The sequence below is a fragment of the Indicator indicator genome, chromosome 2 (genome assembly GCF_027791375.1).
Source record: "Indicator indicator isolate 239-I01 chromosome 2, UM_Iind_1.1, whole genome shotgun sequence".
Classification (NCBI taxonomy): domain Eukaryota; kingdom Metazoa; phylum Chordata; class Aves; order Piciformes; family Indicatoridae; genus Indicator; species Indicator indicator.
In genome coordinates this window covers 52,980,882-53,000,766 of record NC_072011.1, presented here as the reverse complement: position 1 = coordinate 53,000,766, position 19,885 = coordinate 52,980,882, and the positions used below count along the sequence as shown (strand labels likewise).

The 19,885-nt window shown below is 40.8% G+C and overlaps 1 protein-coding gene across 1 annotated transcript in view; it reads right to left on the bottom strand.

The window, feature by feature from the left end:
* Positions 1–9,706, bottom strand: part of KCNK2 (potassium two pore domain channel subfamily K member 2) — a 138,432-nt gene extending 128,726 nt beyond the window's left edge. The window contains 2 exon segments of the mRNA XM_054397185.1: positions 8,350–8,505; positions 9,617–9,706. Coding sequence (XP_054253160.1) covers positions 8,350–8,505; positions 9,617–9,706 — 246 coding nt within the window.
* Positions 9,707–19,885: the final 10,179 nt, after the last annotated feature.

The following is a 19,885-nucleotide window of genomic DNA, read 5'->3' as shown; positions in this document are numbered from 1 at the left end:
CTTCAGCATGAAGCTACCATGACCAATCAAGATCATGACAACAGCCTCCTTTAATTGTTTTCTGCTCTGTTTACACCAGTAAATTGCATTAATATGTGTCTTTCAGATTAGGGTATTTCATGTCTTGTTAAAAGCCTCTCACTCTAATAATTTTGTCCATTTGAATATCCCTTCATAGCTTCCTGTGTAGGTAAGAAGATTTTAGCACAAATGAGAGCCCAGCTCCTAATATAAACAGTTGTGTTTAGCAGTGTATTTGTTACCATATTAATTTCCTGCATTCCTGTTCCAACAGGAATGTCATTTCCAGTCCAGAGAAGCTTCAGTTGTAGTTTACAGAGATCAGCCTCAGGCCACTAATACTCTGGAACAGAAATATCATTCTTTCCTTGGAGACCCATGCCACTTCTGGGATGAAGGCTGACTTGTCAACATACAAACAAGGATGCTAATTGTACTTCCTCAAATTTTCTCAGGGATGGAAAGATTATTATTTTTGTGGTATCAGTACTGGTATTACATATTTTGAGAAGAAAGGGAATTATTCTGGAGAGTGATCAACTCTTATTCTCCACTTCCACTACTGTCAAGCAGTTCCAGACCCTTTCCCTTGCTCTTGGCAGGCTGATCACTCTCTTTATCTCCCTGTTTAAAATTGTGAGCAAGGAAAGAATGTTTTATTGCTCCTGGGGAGGAATAGTAGCGCAGGGGATAAGGAAGGGAACACAACAGAAGGAAAAAGATGTGGGGGTAGGTTTGGTTTTGGTTCCCAGTCTATGCAATAGTCTGTAAAGATTCATGCCACAGCAGCATCTCATAGCACGTATTGCCTCAAGTAGACTTAAATCATGATTTAATTTGGAAATGTAACGATCAGCAAGAATGCTAGCTGGCAGTACACAGCAGCTTTTTCATCCAAGGAAGGATTCACATCTATGAGAGAGACATATCCCTTCTGCTGTCAGTGTGCCATTTTCTACTTTGTGCCAAAGACTCTGCAGAATGACTGTCAAAACACAGATTCAAAATCATGGTGTGCACTTGGCCATGTCATTCACCACAATCAGCTGTAGAACTGAGGGAAAACCATACAGCACATGTGGAGGATATCGGAGAAAAGGTGATCCCTGATTCACCATTGTGTGTGAACAGGTAGGACAGATGTATCACTTCTACTATCCTGATTGCATCCCATCCTCACACCCATGTTGACACACATCCATACAAGCCTGTTATGACACCCACAGCACAACATGCTGCATTGCATCCTTTGAACACTCATTCAGGACATGCCAAGAACGACACCTACCCATCCTCCTTGTACAGCTTCATATGTGGGACTGTCCTCTCTCACACCACTTTTGTTACAATTCTGGCCTTTTCTAAGCAATCCTGTTTTTCTCAGTCCCTCTGCAAATAGCATTGTATTGTTTCAATTGCCCTAGGGCAGCCATTCTTACCTTCAAATCCTACACAAGGGTCTTCACCAGCAGCAGATGACTAGCTCACGTGACTCATGATGTTAAGCTATGTAAATCATATGTAGCACTGGTTTCAAGCCATCACAGTAAGGAAGAGGCTTTACTTGGATACAAAAGAATGAAGAGACAAAGATGGATTCATCTCTCGGGTATGTCTGGGGGTACACATTGCTGCAACACATTTACAAGTAAACCAATTTTTTTTTCCCCAATTTGTTTTCAGTGCTCAGGGTTATTTTTGGCTAAGAATGTTATTCTTTGAGTGTCTGAGCTCCTCTGGAGGCTTCTTCTTCCTGTGAACCATGGACTGGTTCACTGAGCAGCCTCCAATTCCTGTGTGGTAAGCTATCAGTTCCAAGAATAATGAGTCAAGTGTTTGCCCACATGTAATTCATTCCTTGTTATTTTAGGAAGAGGCAGAGAGGCTCATAACTCACTCTCATCATTGCTGGGAAGCAATCATCAGGTCTCTTGCACAATGCAGTGATTTAGGCAACATAATGTAACAGCCAAGGCAACACATGACATGGCAATGCCAGGCAATGTGCCCTTGTAACACAAATAAAATACTTCAGTGGACATTCTTGTACTTCAACAAGGATCATCCACCCATATCCAGGCTGAGATTTGTTGAAAATATTATAAAACAGATTCTGCTAAGTATTTCCCAACTTGTCAAAGAAATAATTGCATTAGTAACAAAATCAGTAATCATGTGAAATGCTGTCAATACCATGAATTAAATTCCATAGATGTTCATCTGCATCTGTGCTGGTCACTTTTCACTTGAATGTGAAGCGCTTGAAATCCCTGAGTCATGTGTTTCATTTTGGAAAGGCAAAGCTTAATCTACAAACCCATATTTGATCTTGCCTTTCTCCAAAAGGACTGAATCTACAGTAATCCTTCCTTTAGCTGTGCAGATATATCTTTTGCAATGGGCACAGAAAAGTGATACTCAGCAGGGTCTCAGGTGAAGATGTGAAATCCTCCACTCCAAGTGCAATTTGACACAGGGCATAAAGATAATCTCCTTTATCAGACTGCAGATTTGTATCTGGAGTGCCACTGCAGAAACTAAATTACTGCTGTGCTCCATATGGATGGTGGATGTGTTCATCTAGGCTGAGGTACTTTATGGCTGTAATGGTTAATTAGCTTCATGACTTCAGGACCTGTAAAATCCACCAGCTCTGCTTACAAAGACTATATCATGAGTAAAGGTACTGATGGCTTAGAAAATAGACTTCTTGCACTAGTTCCCAAATCCTGCCTTCTCTTATGGGGCTGCATTCAGGTTTGTAGTTTCTTGTGGAGAATCAAGGAATGATGTCTGTTCTACAGATGCACAGTGGAAACAGTAAATAGCACAGGATACATTGCAATATAAAAAGAGAGTGGCAGGTGGTCTCTGCAGCTGAGATTGACATTAAATTTGTCTCTAAAGAGTCTCAGTCAACAAACTAGTTAAAGCTTGCCTCTATATTTTTATCCTTCCTGTTGGATTGAGTTTCTGGATCACTACTGTGAATTAATGATAAAGATATTAGTAAGATAGACTTCCTTCCAGTGGTTGGAAACATGTATTTTAGAAACATGTTCTTCTACAGGTTTATTGCAGCCAGAAGTTAAAGGTTTCCAAGAATCAAATCAGGCTATTTTTATATTAGATGAGAAACATGAAAGATAGGTTTTGCTTCATAATTTTCAGCAATAACAAGAGTAACTTACAACTATGCCATTAAGATGTACTCCAGAGATAAACGAGCAGATGTAAGTACATTTTAAAGTGCCCCTCAGTTTAGCTTAGTTATGAGTGAGAATGCAGATTTTATATGTTACATACATATTTTAAAAAAAAAGAAGGAAAGAAAAATAGTAAGATGATGGAAACAATCTCAGCAGAAGCTTAATTCTGCAGTTTTTCTGGTGTACTTGAACTTGCAAGATGCACAATCCCTACTAATATTCAGAAGGTGGTATAAGGACTGGCAGTTGGTATATTTTCTAAAGAAGTAAAACTTGTGCTTTAGAGAACCCCTTAAGAGGGTTATCCTCTCTAAGTGATAGTTGTATGTGGTAACCACAGACAATAATACTTTTCAACTCCTATACTATAGCAGCCTTCACCTAATAGTTTGAATTTCATGTTGTTCCAAATGTCGTGATTTGTTAATGTGACCACTTAGAGGTATGTTGATTGAACTCATGTGAGTGCAGCTTCCTGGAAAGAAATTTTAGAATAGGAAAGCCACAGAAAGCTGCAGAGAAAACACCAAACACATTACAGTAGACCCAGTTTAGAACAACTGAAACAGAAAGCAAGCAGAGGACAAAAGGATTATATGAATTCATATGAAAATTCAACAGATACATTAGGATTACCAAAGGTTGGGAATATCCAATTATTTCTAATATTTATATTTCTGAAAATGAGGCTTTAAAGCCTCAATGGAGTTTTTGCACCACAACTACATTTGAAGTCTTAGTCTTGATGTTTGTTTTTACTCCATTGTTGTCTGCTGTAGGTGGACTAGCTCTATACACCAAGACAGTGACTAAAGAATGTAGTAAGGCAGCTGGAGAATTTCTGTAGACCTCTTTTCTTTCAGTGATCCAGCAAGAAGGAGAGATTGTTATACATTGGTTTAAGTTTTAAAATGGAATGTCATTTCACTTTTGCCCCCCTTATGGATGTACCATATACAAGTAGCAGAAAATTCCCTGGTGTTGATCTGCTTGTGCTTTTAAGATACGTGATGTGGGAAGGGGGAAACAGAGTGCAGGAGGAAGAGACCGGGAGAGAGTAGAGGGAGAGAATGGAGGGAGACAGAGAGGGAGGGAGAGAGAGAGGGAAAGAGAGGAGGGGGAAAGGGAGAGAGAGAAGAAGAAAGAGCAAGCTGTCTAATGTTTTTCTTTTGGCTTGTTTTTATGAGTCACTTGACTAAGTATTTGCATTAGCAGGTCTCCTGCTGCTGCTACATCATTCAACTGTTTGTTTAGTTGCTGTGCCTCTTGAAAAGTCCAACAACACTGAATTGCTACACAGTTTCCTTGTATTTTGTTAACAAATTAAACTTTAAGAACCAAATGACTTCTCATCAATGTAGTCCACCCAAACTCAGTGCTGTTGCTCATTTGTAAAGGTTACAGAACCAGACTAATATTTATTGTTGCCTCTTCATGTGTTGTCTCCTAATCAAGTTGTTTCATAAAAAGTGAAAATAGCAACATGTCATAACAATCCAGATTAAAATTCAAATCTTTTTATTCCCACTTGTGAGTTGGAAAAACGAACGAACAAACAAACAAAGTTGCTTAATCTTGAACAACATTTGCAAATTCAAATACTGAATATAACTAATGAATTGCTTTGAAACAATTGTATATCTCTCCGCAGGTATAAGACTAATATTGCTCAGAAATATATCCAAAAATGCATTAAGACTGACATTGCCTTATTCCTCCAGAATAAGGTCTTTTTAAAAAATCTTGCTACTGATTTAAACAAGAGAGGGCAAGCAAAACTCTATCATGTCCAGCATGAAAAGAAGCAAAGGAAGAAAGAACAGCAGGCAGTTTTTTCTGTGTTTTATGAGGATAACAAACAGTTTTCTTTTTGTCCTTCTTTATCTCTTGCTTATTCTTCAGTATTCTGAATTTCTTCAAGTTTGCTCTCAACAATCCTTCTCAAGAGTATCAGCATAAGATACATTAATTAAATACAAGCTAGAAACCAGCCCATTAGATTAAAAAGTAATAAAAGCATCTGAACTTACCTGTTCACAGAGAAGGATGGTTCAGGCAACAGATCTACTCTTTGTGAGAGACTGAGTTCCAAGAGAAGCATTTGTAAAGGATGCTTTTCAAAGTAGCTCTACATCTTCCACATAAGGTGTTTGTTTTGGTTTTCCCTTCTCTTCAATCAAAACAATGACTGATAGAAGAAAAGTGGGTGTTTAAAGCATTTAAAAGCTGTCTTGGTTCTAAAAGAATCAGCACATTAACAGCAACTTTTCTTGATTGCAGGGTTAGGATCTACACAACTTTCTCTCAAGCCCAGTTCAACCCCACATAGCAACTGCGCTCAAATGGTATCTTCTTACTTATTACATCTGTTCCCTGCGTGAATTCAGAGATGTGTGTGCTGACTTTGTAACAAAAACACTTTTTTTTAAAGTTATTTGTTATTCTTGCTACACCAACGTAACTGAGGGAGTATGAGCTATAGCTCTTGTCCATCATCAACAGAACTATGGGATAATTAAAGGACTAGTCAGTTATTTGTATGCAAATTAACTGCCTGGGTGAAATTAAAAGTCATAGCTTGCCCTCCAGAACATTTGTCACCCGTAGTGATCTGCTAGAAGACATGAAGCCAGGAGATAAAAATGTCTACTTGCCTGATTTAATCTGAAGACTCAGGGAAATAAAGTCTATCTTCTATTTGCCACCTGAGCATGTTTTATTTTGAAGTGGTCAGAAATATTAAACATAGTTTTTTAAATCTGGAAATTTAATCTTCCTCCTGTATAGCTGAAGCTTAATCTAGATATGTTCTTGCCTCATATGGTGCATAGGCTCAAGACTTTAGAGAGGAGATGTCACCAGGATGACTCTTCAGCAGCAGAGACAGTCTTTACAGTCTCTACTGCTACAACTTGAGTTCTGCAACGTTGTATTTTCTGGAGCATGGTATTAATGTTTAAATCTCTTTAACTATACACAAGGAGCCCTAATGACTGATATGTTCTACTCAGAATGCCCTTCCTCATCTCTTACTCTAAAGCAGATGAAGCTCTAACTAAAACAAATATGTTCCTTTGTAATGGCCAGATATTATTCATTAACAAGACTATACAATAACTAGCAGTTAATTAAAATATTCCTTCAGGTGAAGTTCTAAAACACTGTCTGGGCTCTGAAAAGGCTAGATTTAATCTCTGTTTATAATCCTGTGAAGGATTTTTTTTTTTCTAAATTACATGAGGCTATGCAGTTGCTTTGCCAATAGTATAACCATTTTGCCTGATAGTGCAGCCTGTAGTGCAGATTCTATGGTTCCAGCTGTACTCTGTGACACTTCTTTACAGCTTCTTTTGGAGCTGCATAATCTGAAAGGTGGGGACAGACAGATCTGGATAAACACTTTTTTTTAATAACTGCAGAAAATACCAGAGTAGTGTTCACATGAAGTCTAATTTATCCTCTAGTCACTTAGTATGGGTAATGGATGCCAGTGATGGAATGTGTGTGCCCTGGGCTACACTGCTTCGTTACACGCACCTGGCTCCCTTTAATGTGAATTTAAAGTACCAAGGAAAGGGAGGACCTGCCCTTCAGGGTGAGTGTATGTGCTCAAAAAAGCTAATGAACTCTGTAACAGTGTGAGAGCTGAAATCCCCATCCCACACCAACAACAACCAGGCTAGCTCAGTCTGGAAGCAAATGAAAGCTGTTTTTACAAACAAATCTACAATCTATGATGAAATGCAATGAATATGTACAAACATACACTATTCACAACATTTACAAATATATATAATCAACAGAAAAGCACAACCAAGCCTTCTTTGCTTCCCCCATGGGGCCTTTCCCCAAGGGGCCTCCTCCCAGCCAGAAGGAATCCCCCCAGGCCCACTGGCAGAAGGCAGAGAGTCAAGAAGCAGAGAGGCTGTTAGACTTAGCTTGTCAAGGTCAGTGTGTTATCTTCAGCCAGAAAAGAACAGCCAACAGAAGCCCAGCAAGCAAGCTGAGAACTGCCCAACTCCCCAACCTTGTTTTGAGTAGAGATTCTTAAACATTTCTCTCTCCAATGGAAGTGTTTAGAATAATTGTTATTTTGCTTTCTTACACCCAATAGTGATTTGTTTACATTCTTTCACTTTCTCCGCTTGAACTTTGTGAAGAAAAATTAAAAAGTCTTAAAACCGTCACAAACTTCTGCAATAATGTCTGTTTCTAAGATAATGGTATGGACTGGATATTGATAAATGAGCACCTTTAGGACTGGTCCATACACTTCAATGGTTCATCTGAATCAATATCATGTTATAGGCAGCACAGAAATATGTTTTCCTGCCAGTTCTGCAACTGTCCAGTATCACTCAGGATTACTTGCATAGGGACCATTACTGACTCTGAGATCTTCTTATAACCCCTTCAGAAGAGACACACAGCCAGGAAGTGCTGACAGGCACACTTCATCTAGGCCATGCTGACAGGCAATGCTGCCCTCCTCGTCGCTTTGGCCTCTCCTCCACTTCAGACACTGCCTGTGGCCTGCCCAGACGTTTGTCAGCAGACCCAACCCCATGCTGAAGCTCCAAGTTGTTTTTCATCTGATGAGGCGACACATTTTATCGCTTCACTACCCATGTTTCTGAAAGCGCTCGGGGTTATGGTGATAGCGCTGTCTGCCTGGCCGTACACTGCGCACGCTTCGCCAGCCTTTGTGGCCGAGACCCAGGCTCAGCTCTAAAAATAAGACAGAAGAGCTATAAATAGGAGCCGGTTAAAGCAGCTTCAAAGCGCCTGGTCAACGCCGCAGCTTCGTAGGGGAGAGCACCTTCAGGACGGCCCCGGAGGCAGGGCAGGGGAGACAAAGCAAGGCAAGGCAAGGCAAGGCAGGGTAGGGTAGGGTAGGGTAGGGTAGGATAGGATAGGGTAGGGTAGGGTAGGGTAGGGTAGGGTAGGCGGGCAGAGACGCCTGCGGGGCAGCGAGTTCTCGGTAGGCGGCCGGCGGCTGGCAGGACCGCGGACCTCCTCCCCGGGCAGCCGCCGTTGCCAGGCAGAAATCACGCGAGCCCGCGGCTTCAGCTGTGCGGGTGTCGGTCCGCGAAACGGCTCAGGGCTCCATTCCTCCCGCCTGAGAGGTAACCCGGTACCCGCGGTTGCCCCGGAGTGGGCGGGAGGGAGCGCCGCCGTCTCCAGAGGACAGGAGGGAACGGGAGGCTTCTCGGAGGCTGTGAGGCGGGCAGTTCAGGGTGCCAGAAGCCAAGCTTATCTCAGTGGTGCCCAGTGACTGGAGCAGAAGGAGTTTGTGCACAGGTGCAAACTGAAACCCAGGGGAGTCTCCGTGAGCATCAGGAATCACTTTTCTTGTGAGGTTGACAGAGCACTGACACAGGTTGCCCGGGGGAGTATCCATCCTTGGAGACATTCAAAAGCATGGCCCTGGGCAACCAATTCTGGGTGGTCCTGCTTGAGCAGGGGGGTCAGACTAGCTGAGCTCTAGAAGTCCCTTCCCACCTCACCAACTCTCTGATTCTCTCAAATCCGGAGAGACTCACTCAGGAGGATCCTCCTGTGCTTACGACTTCCAGGATTGTGTTTAAACTTAATAAGAGCTTTATAGTCTGCTGCTTATGGCTTTATGGTGGAGATTTCTCAGGGCAAGCTTTGATTGCAGCTAGCAGGCCTCCAGTAGAGAACTGCCTGTGCCTTAAGAGACTGAGCAGCAGGGAGTTACATTTAATACCTCCTCCTTTCAGTTCTGACGTTCTTCCAGCAAGTAACAGCAGGGCTCCCCTACTATGCTGTATGATCTCGCTCTGTTAGCTAATTTCCTCTTGTAACGGGAATGTTCTTGCTTGCACCAGGGGAAGGGGAAAAAATTCATGTAAAGACTGGTAGTTTAATGGTGCTGTAGTTTTAAACAATGCTCTTTTTCCTACTGGATGCTCAATTTACACTATGATATAATGTCTCCATCATTTGAAATAATATGAAAAAGCAAATTAACAAAAATCAGGAAACTATAGGTAATATTTTTGTTATTTAGAAGAAGAGCTGGATCTCCATGATGAAGCCAGACAGTGTTTTGCTGCAGCAGCATAGCTAGTAGTCTACAGCAAATATTCACGCATCTAAAGATAACTCAGCCCTGCTTCAGAGAGATTTATTGTAGTTAAGTGCTTTTTTTTTCTTCCAGAAAACAAAATTTTGCATTACATTTGCAATATAATATTGTAGTTTCACTACACATTTTGGAGGATTTGTTTTAAGAAGCCTTCAGCTGCCAACAGTCTTTTTCAGCCAAGCTCTTCTGGTATTTGAAGAAACTAGATGAGTACATAATTACAGAATACCAGACGGGAGTGGCCTCTCTGTTACTTTTGCAAACACATACATACCTGCCCATATTTCTTCATGCCTTCTGTTTCAAAATACCCATGAGCTTCTATAGGACCAATTTGTGACCTTGTTGAAGTCAGTGTCAACATTATTATGGAGCAGGTGCCAGAGTTGGAAGCAAATTTACAGTTTTGATGAAAATCAAAAGTAAAATGTACTTGCCTATTATAGTCATTCTATGTTTGTTAAGTGTTTGACTGGGACAGTCTTGTAAAAGATAAAAATGGAGGAAGATTTATGCAGTGGATTTCTTTATTTTTTTTATGAATTGCAAAGGAATTGAAATATGCAAAAAAGACATCCTAATGGTTTTCTGACTAACATAATATGAAACATAACAGGAAATTGTAACAAAGTAAAAAAGTTTACATCTAAATAAATAAGTTGCATAGCTGAAGTTATAAAAATATGCTCATTAATGCACAAAGAGTTGTTGGTTTCCCAAAAATGTGGATACCTAAGATGTTTTTCTAAGATACAACAAGGAATATATAGGTGTAGGTAGGTAAATAAAGACTTCAAGTTCTGGCTGATGCTGGCAGTCTGATCCATGAAGACAATGAGAAAGTCCAGTGCTGTTAAATATCTTCATCAATGATACTGATGAGGGGACAGAGTGTCTGCTCAGCAAGTTTGCTGATGACACCAAACTGGGAGGCTTGGCTGATACAGCTGAAGGCTGTGTGGCCATCCAGTGAGACTTGGACATACTGGAGAGCTGGGCACAGAGGAAACTAATGAGGTTCAACAAGGACCTCCTTGCATCTCCTCCTCCTGCATCTGGGGAGTAATAATAAACTGCACCAGTACAGGTTAGGAGGTGATGTGCTGCAGGGCAGCCCTGTGGAGAGGAATCTGGGAGTCCTGGGGGATAACAAGTTATCCATGGGACAGCAATGTGCCTTTGTAGCCAAGAAGGCCAATGGGATTCTGGGGTGTATTAAGAAGAGTGTGTCCAGCAGATCAAGGGAGGTTCTCCTCCCCCTCTACTCTGCCCTGGTAAGACCTCATCTTGAGTACTGCATTCAGTTTTGGGCTCCCCAGTTTAGGAGGGACAGGGATCTGCTGGAGAGGGTCCAGCAGAGGGCTACGAGGGCGATTAGGGGACTGGAGCACTTCCTTATGAGGAGAGGCTGAGGGACCTGGGGCTTTTTAGTCTGGAAAAGAGAAGACTTAGCAGGGATTTAATAAATGTTTATAAATATCTGAGGGCTGGGTGTCAGGAGGGAGGGGACAGGCTCTTCTCACTTGCTCCCTGTGAGAGGACAAGGAGCAATGGATGTATGCTGCAGCACAAGAGGTTCCATCTCAACACAAGGGGGAACTTCTTTACCATAAGGGTCACAGACTACTGGAACAGGCTCCCCAGACAGGTTGTGGAGTCTCCTTCTCTGGAGACTTTCAAGGCCCTGTCTGGATGCATTCCTCTGTGACTTGAGCAAGATTGTACGGTCCTGCTCTGGCAGGGGGGTTGGACTAGCTGATCTATTTGGGCCCCTTCCAACCCTTGACATTCTGTAATCCTGTGATCTTTTAGTTATTTACGACTGGTTAGCCCAATTCTGCATGCAATGTGGATTCTTGCTGAGAGCTTTTGTGCCTGTCTCTCAGGAAAGAAGCATTATAATATCATTCTTTTCATCCTGCAATGTCTAATTAGTGAAGACAAAGCCACACAAACACATGATGATAACTTTACAGCTTTTAGTTCTCATTAAAGCTTGTTGGTCTCAGCCTTAGATGAGTTTATTATTAGTATCTGACAGCATATTTTCTGCTGTCCTTCAATACCATATTAACTTTGTGATACTGTATCCTTGGAAGATTTGGTAGTAAATTGTGGGTTTAATTTTATCTCAGCAGATTTAGATATCAGTGGCTGTCTTTAATTATTTAATTTAAGACTTGGAAGTTGTTAATTTACTCTCATCAGTCAAGGTGTCACAGTATGCAGTTAGCAGGAGAAGTATTTGGAAAGTTTGCAAATGCTGAATTAATATTACTTAGTGATTTTGAGGAACTGAAATGCTTTCAAGGCAGCTGTTTAAGATATTGCGAATACTACAAAGTATCAACAAATACCAAGATCTTGTTTCACATCCTTTTAATTGTGCTTAGAGGTGATACAAACTGATATATCAACTATTTTGTCATAAATTCTAATAGATTTATTGGAAAGAGTAATTAATGTTTATTCAAAAGGAAACTTCTGGATGTTAGAAGATGTAGTATGAAGAGAAGAGCAAATTGGGGTTTATATTTGTACTTGCTGAAGGTTTTTTTTTCAGGTATTTGAAAGGCAGGATCCCAGTGTCAAGATGCTGAACTGGACTACATTTCTGATACAAAAGAGCAATCATTTTATTGACATATGTCACAAAAAGAAGTTACAGAGAGCTCATCTTGAGCTGACAGCGTACATTTCCTCGGTGATTTACACTGGCTTTGTAGTTCTTCTCTGAACCGGGCTTCATTCATCCTCCTGTGGGTTTTTGTTTTGGGTTGTTGGACTTCTTTGGCATTTAGAAACAGATGCATCACTGTTCCTGCTGTCATTATGCTAGAGGTTTTCTGACTAGATGGAGCAGTGCTGCTTTATTGGCTTTTGGCCACTGGGAGCTTTCTGCATACTCTGGAGAAAATTCCAGTTTTCTAGCAACCAGTGCTTCACCCTCTCTTGTCACCCTTGTGGCCACAGTTGTTACTGATCTTAACTTTGCTTTGTGACACCTGACACTGATCATTCCTCACCAGTGCTGAAGATGCTGTAGTAAGCTTCCTGGTAGCCCCACCAAGTGCACAGCATGCCCCTGAAGTAACACAAAGAAAAGAAAAAGATCCTATTTTTTTTCCTCCTTTTCAACCATCAGTCATTTCTAACTGTTGCAGCTGCTGCAGGAAGAGGCTGTATTGCTTTTGTGAACTGTTGAAACTTGTAGATAGCTCCTGTGAGCCAGCAGGTTTCAAACATGAACTGTAGTTCCTTGTGAAGTTCTTATGTTCAAGATGGTCACCTTTAACCTACCACATGGCACATCAGTGATGATTTACAGTCCTGTGAGCTGAGAAGTGGGAAATAGATATAATAGAATAATAATAAATATCATGACAATTTAATGGAATTAAATTATTTTCTTGCAAAGCCCTAACCAAATAAATAGTAGGCTTACTCATTTAGTTAATTCCTGTAATAGGCTTGCTCCAACAACAGTCCAGAACACTCATAATGCACTATACCTGACAAATAGGGGGAGAAATCAGTAATTCCTCACTGTATAGAACAGAACTTGGTTTCAAACTTTCTTGCTTTGTCAGGTAATAACATACCAGTGTCATGTCATGTAGAAGAAGTCAAAGCATGTGTACAAGCAGAGAAAACCCAGTTGAGTAGAGGAAAAATATTTAAACCTCAAGTGAGACAGCAATTACCAACTGCTCTGGTTAAATGTTCTTTTCTGTGTTCTTTTAAATCATTTTATTTAATTCCTTTTTTAAGGTACATTGTTGTTTTAAATTAATATAATTTACAAATGTCCTACCTTTCCTTGCCAACACTAGGATAAAATCAACAGAATATGTTGTATGAAGGCCTCTTAAGAGTTCATTTGTTCTGCCCTTTTTTCTTTTTCTTTTCCTTTTCCTTTTTCTCTTTTCCTTTCCCTTTTTCTTTCTTCTTTTCTTTTCACTAGGCATTACTTCCAGTTTCAGCCCTTATAGGCAAGAGGAGATCAAACAGTAAATAAAACATGATCTGAAAGATTGGTGGAATCTGGGTTTCTTCTGAATGTAGTCAATGGCCCTGATGCAGCCTGTGACTTCATCTTGCTCAAAATAACAGAAAGAAGTCAAGCTACACTTACAGAAGAACGAGTGGGGTTTTTTTATTTATTTATAACTTATATTATATATAATATAATATAATATATAATATATAAGTAAAGAAGGCCATGCACTGGCAAAACACTTTACCAGTGCTGCCCTGTATCTGACCAGAAGTCAGATAGTCAAGTATTTCCCCAGTACTGGCCATAAGTATATGCTTGGGAAAGGAAAGAACAGGGTAAGAATACAATACCTTTCCCTTACCACTCTTCCATCTCCCTTTTCCCTTCCGTAGTCCTTTGGGGGAAAATGGATAACCAGTGTGGTAGACATGTAGACTTCTAACAGCACCCATCTCATGTTTCAGTGTTTGTTTGTACTCAGATTATTTCTCATGAATTGCTGCTTGTGCAGTGTTTGTGTTTAAATGTGACAGGTCGAGACTTGTTTGAGAGGTACGTATCTGTATGGAGTGAAGGACAACTATTGCCCTGAGAAACTGTAAACCTCTAGTTTAACTAGACAAGACAGATTGGAAGGGGGAAAGGCACACATTATGGTTTCTCATGCTCTAAGTTATGCACTAATTATAAATATATTCCTAAAGTAATTTCCAATCTGGTAAATACAACATTGCTGCAGAGTCACAGCAACAGAACCCTGCATACTGATTTGAAGCTCAAGGAAATTTCTGCTATCACGGCACTCAATCCTCTTCACAGGGAACAGAGAGAAGGCATTTGCTTGCTCTGAGGGAGAGAAGAGCATGCTGGTAGAGTAGGAAGCACATCCTTGAACAAATGCTGCCACAAACTTCCCAGTCAGTAGAGAAAGGGATACTTCTGAGGTATAGACCTTGTCCAAGCAGCTGTTGGGCACTGAGAGAAGGAAGAGACTGCATTGCACCCATCCAAAGTCTGTCTTCTAGTTGCTGAGAAGAGAAACAGAAGTTTGGAAGGAGTAGAGAAGTAAAAATTATTTTAGGGTTTAAATTTCCAAAGGAGTCTAAAATAACTGCAGTAATGTGCTAGCAGCAGGTTTATATCCATCATCAGAGACAGCATAAATTTATTTATATCCTGCTTTTACCTGCCCAGGATGGGGCCATATTTCTTTTTGATAAATGCAGTCTGAAGTGCTTCACTTACAACATGTTTATTTTAGAAACTCAGAAAAGGTCTTCTGCCTTTATTGAAATAACTACTTGACTGTGTTGCCCACTGAAATCCATGAGCTACCCCAGCATGGCTGCGTGCTTGAAAGGTGGCTCAGTTACTTTCTCAGGCAATTGAGTAATTTGTTCTTCATCAACTAGAGTTTATATATTAATGAACAGACTGCCTGCTGTTTAGAAGTTCTCTGATTTGGATGTAGTGTAAAGGATAAAAATTTGCAGATGAGCTCTGGCCCGTGAGAAGCCCAGTAAGAGTGATTCTTATCCTGCAGGGCAAGATTACAGGCTAATCAGTACTTGAGCAACCCTCAGATATTTAATTGGGATAAAAGGGCTGATACAGTCATGGTGTTCATTCTATTTATTTAAGAATCTTGAAACTGTTACTAGGAAATTATGAATCTGTCCTAGATGAGAAAAAATAATTGATCTGTGTGCAGCTACATAGAAATGACATGCAAATGTGAGGGAAAATGTCAGAGCTCTTATGAAAAGAAAGACAACTTTCTAAAATATATTGCTAGCTTCACCATGTTCTGTCTGTTAATGAAAAGAGATAGAGAATAAAGAGCAGTCATAATTTTTCCACATGCTTTCATGGTTTTCTTATTATTTGTCTTCTGTTCATACTTTTCTGGCTGTATAACATCTCCATTTTACATCAAAGGACTTGATGAAGGACTACCCAATCTTTCTTCCTTTCATGTGTCTCTCCTTGATTCTCCATGTTTTCAAGTGGATACCACCCAGTGATAGCAAAGGCATTTGAAAAGGAGTGTCTTTGCTCCATTGGGGGCCTTGCAGATGACATGAACACTGCTAAAATTGGATCCTGCTGATCAGTGGGAGGATGGCTTGAGTATGGGTTCATACATATCTGCATGAGGGCTCTCTAGGATGTCGCTTATGTAATGGTAACAGTTGCTTAATATGCCTCCAGCTCTGAATAGTTAATCACACAGTTTAAGATATCAGATAATTAAACACTATGGAGTACAAATACCAGCATGTTCATCCAATAGAAATATGGTAGACTTTAGCAGAGGCAGTCAAGTGGCAGAACTCCTGTTCCACAGGAAGGTCCAAAATTAAGGAAAATAATTGATGTGTTATTAGAATGTGCATTAGAAGCCATCTGCTTGTGCCTTTAAATTATTTTTTTATAATTTGTTAAATCTGGAGACTCTGTCTCATAGGTTCCTAAATGCCCAAGCTTTCATGTTTTTTAGCTATCTGTACTGGAGTGAGTCCTGAAGTCCACAGCAGTTTTCCAGGACCTCAGAGACTCAGAGCCTGCGCATAAAATGAGTTTTCAAAGGTCTCAGGTTTCTTGCTGCTCAATCAGAAGGCCAAATGTGACATGTAGTTTTCAGGTTCACAAGAGAGAAGACAGCTGTGATACTTCCACAAAGCCAGCAGGCCTGGAAGTGTCAGGTGTTGGAGTGGTCACAGTCCCTGGCAGAGAGGAGGACATATAGTGGGACTGCTTTGGAGCTGTGGGTCCTGGGAGCCAGAACTCTCCCTTAGACAGCCAGGTGTTCCAGAAGGATTCCTTCCAGGTCCTGTTTCTGAAGTTCAGTGAAACCCTGTTCTTTGTCTGAGAAAGATTTCTGACAACTGACAACCGACAACAAAAATGCTCCCCCCTCCCCCCCCCCAAGTCCTATTTTCCTGTAAAATTTTCAACCAGCTTTAAAGTGCTGCATAAACAACAGTCAAGATGGGTTTATTTTAACATTTTAGATTAAACCTGCATATGCTGTTTAATATCTGATGCCTGATGAAGGATGCAAGCTGCTGCAGGTACTCACATACGGACCCAGATTGATTCCAGAACACTAGGAAATTAATGTGGCTCTTAGGATGCTGACATTATCACAGAATGACAGTATGGTAGAAGTTGGAAGGGATATCTGAAGATCTTCTAGTCCAACCCTCCCTGCTGGATCAGGATCACCTAGAATAAACCAGTCAGGAACATATCCAGGTGGGTTTTTAATTCCTCCAGAGATAGAGGCTCCACAATGTGTCGGGCAACCTGTTCCTGTGCTCTACTACTCTCAAAGTGAAGTAATGAATATCTAATAATCTGTTCTGAGCACAAATACCTTAGGCATCTCAGAATCTGTAGTTCTGTATTCCTGTGAATGAAGGTCACTCTTTTTTTACCTGGACTTACTCTGTCAACACTGAGAACACTTACAAGGATAAATTCCATTGCTCAATATGTATGATCGGATCAGTTTCTGTTATAGAACTGTGATAAACTTCCCACATTCTTATCAATGGGAACCACTTAGTATATGGCTAATTTTTAACCCACCATAGTATATGCAGCAACTTAGATATCCTTAGATATGAAAACGTAAACCAGAATATTCTATCACTTTTGTATTACTGAGAGCCAAATTGTGCAACACACAAAGCCCTGGAAATATGGGAGCTGATGCTGCTCTGCTGCTTACTGTAGGCAAGTACAAAGTTACAGAATCAAACCTCCTGTTTCTGGAGAATGATCCTCTCACAGCAGCAACTGCTTAGCTGCATGCTTTAATCTGTTTCATTGTACATCATTCAAAATATCCAGGAAGAGTCTGTCTTATGTCTTCTGTGAATGCCATTAGCAATGTCAGGTTGTATTTGTGAATTAGTATTCACTAAAATGTAAAAGTGCATGTCTATATCTTCAATTCAGCACTTTCAGTGTCACCTTTTTAGGTGTGCCATGTTTGATATTCAATAGAGAAAATTCCCTATGAGGTATCTCTGCTATAAAACCCAATTTTTCTTCTATAGAATTTACAGCCTGGGTCTCCGGTTAAGCATTGATGTGAAATACCAAAGTATTACTGACTGAATTGTTTTATTATAGTCCAGTGAAATTAAAGCAGTTTGGTGCAAACTAAAATAACTGCTGCAGGGTTTGTATAGGGAGACAGATTCAGGTGTTACAGAAATGCAGAAAATACAAAGAAACTGAAGAGACCATCCTGACAACAAAACACATTAAATATAAATGAGCCTCTCTAGTTCTTCCTGCAGTTTGGGGCCTGTTGGGTGATGAATGAAGGCACGAACCCCGTTGCTGTAGAGCAATGAGATTCCAGAAAAGCAGAGAATCTCAGAAGTCTTCTTTGAAGTCCTTTATTACTGCGTTGCACAATCCCTTGCATTACAGAGTCTCAGAGCCCCACTTACAGAAGAAGTCCTGGAAGCCTTTAACAGATGAAGCAGCTGACAGAAGTCCCAAGCATACCCCTCGCAGCATCCCTACACTGAAGCCCTTGCCAGAAGGGGCAAACTAGCAGAAGCAGAACTCCCTAGCAGCCCTAATCCCCCAAGCCATTGCTAAGTCCCTAATCACAGGTTACTATTGCTCAGAGTGGCTGTTTTTATACTTTTTGTTATCAATCGCTTAACCAGTAAAATCCAGCCACGTATATATAAGGTAAAATCTTTTCCCAATAAGAGATGCCAGCATGTCAAGGAGGTGGCTTCTGCAGTGTCATGGTAGAGCCAAATGGGCCCAGCACAAATCCAGACAGGTCCTGATGTGCCTAGACATGGTCCCCCTCTACCCCCTCCTTCCTGCAGGAGTTGGGGTAACGCAGGAAAAGGGACAAAAGAAAGGCCCCAACATGTCAGGGTAAACAAGCCTCCTTCCAGGGTAAGAACATGTGTACTGGCCACTGCTTCTTCCAGACCAGGCCTATGTTTCTGCCTTTTATGGCCACAGCCTGGCAGAATCCTTTTTCATTAGGTAACTGTTTGGTGGCTTCGGTTGCCCTATTGGCCCAATTGAATCTTGGGCAAGATATATATATACGAGCTGATTTGTAGTTGCCTTGCCCTTGCCTGCTTGGACCTGCCTTGCTTTAATTTGGCTTGCCTCACCTCGAGTTACCTGGTCCAATACCTGGGATAGAAGCCACAAGCCTTAGGATCCAAGCCGCACTTCCCCTTGCAACTAGAATTTTGCCGTGCCTCAGTTTACCCAGAAAAGCCAAGAGCCCTTCACGGAAAACACATCATATCGCCTGCCGTCCTGCTGAAGTCAGATCAGCCCCAAGACCGTGTGGCCCTCCTGCTGGCTACCAGCCATGCTTGGCACACACAAGAGCGCCCCCAAAAGCCTCAATGGCTAACACATAGCAGGAGCACTCCCCCATTTGGGTGAACTTTCGTGAGTAATTAATTCACTGCCTCCTTGCCTTAATGGTTCTTGTCGAGTCTCCTTGCCATGGTCAAGCGCCATTTTGCACCGGGAAATTCTCTCTTTCGCTGTGATTCCTCTCAGTTTGCTTAAAATTGTTTAAAATTGTTGTATTTGCCTAAGTGCTGTACATTCCCACTGTAAATATATATTCCAACTGTACATCAAACCTCTTTGATAAGATTTTGGCAATTTTTTGTATTAATAGAAATATACTAATGTTTTATTAATATTCTATCAATACACCAATATATTAATATTTTGTTACTATTCATATTTGCCATATTAATTTCATAAAATCATTCATTAATAACATGCAGCATGTTCCAATCAAAGGGTGCCAACTTGAGGATGTTGTTCTTGGCACACATGGAGCATTATTGTTTTGCTCTATGCACATGCTAAGGAATTGGTCATCTAAGGAATCATGCACTCTCCACACGTCCAGCAGCTGCCCGCAGAACAGTGGCTAGAACAAGCCTCTGCTGGATCTGGGACTTTTCTTTCACAAAGATTAGGGCTTAATTTATAGATAGATAGGAAACTATTGAGTATGTGGTCTAGATTCCCTGCTGCATCTTGTATAGGTTAACAGAGGTGGTCATAAATTATGACAGACTTAGGAAATTCCCTGTCTGAAATTATCCCCAAACACAGCAGCTTCTGTTACTATACACTCAGTTGAAGCAGATATGAGGCAGGAGCTCTGTTTTCTCTCAGTTTGCTATGATTCAAATTAAAAGTTTCACAAAAGGTAACACCATTCTTTCAAAGGCTATATACTTGTTTTAATTCCATGAAAAGGCAAAAATAATAGCATCTGCATAGCTGCTGAATTATTTCAGCAATAGTGCTGAAGTATGGTTTTCAAATTCTGTGTCTAGAGCTATCAGGACTTAAGCTTGTGGTAGGGAATATTGCCAAATTACTGCTTTTAAGTGACCATATCCTTCAGATTCAGAAAGACCTGTTAGACACTTTGCTCTGGAAAAGAATGTTCATTATTCAAGGCCTGATTTTGAACTTAACTGGAATATATTGCTAGGGGCATCACCTTTG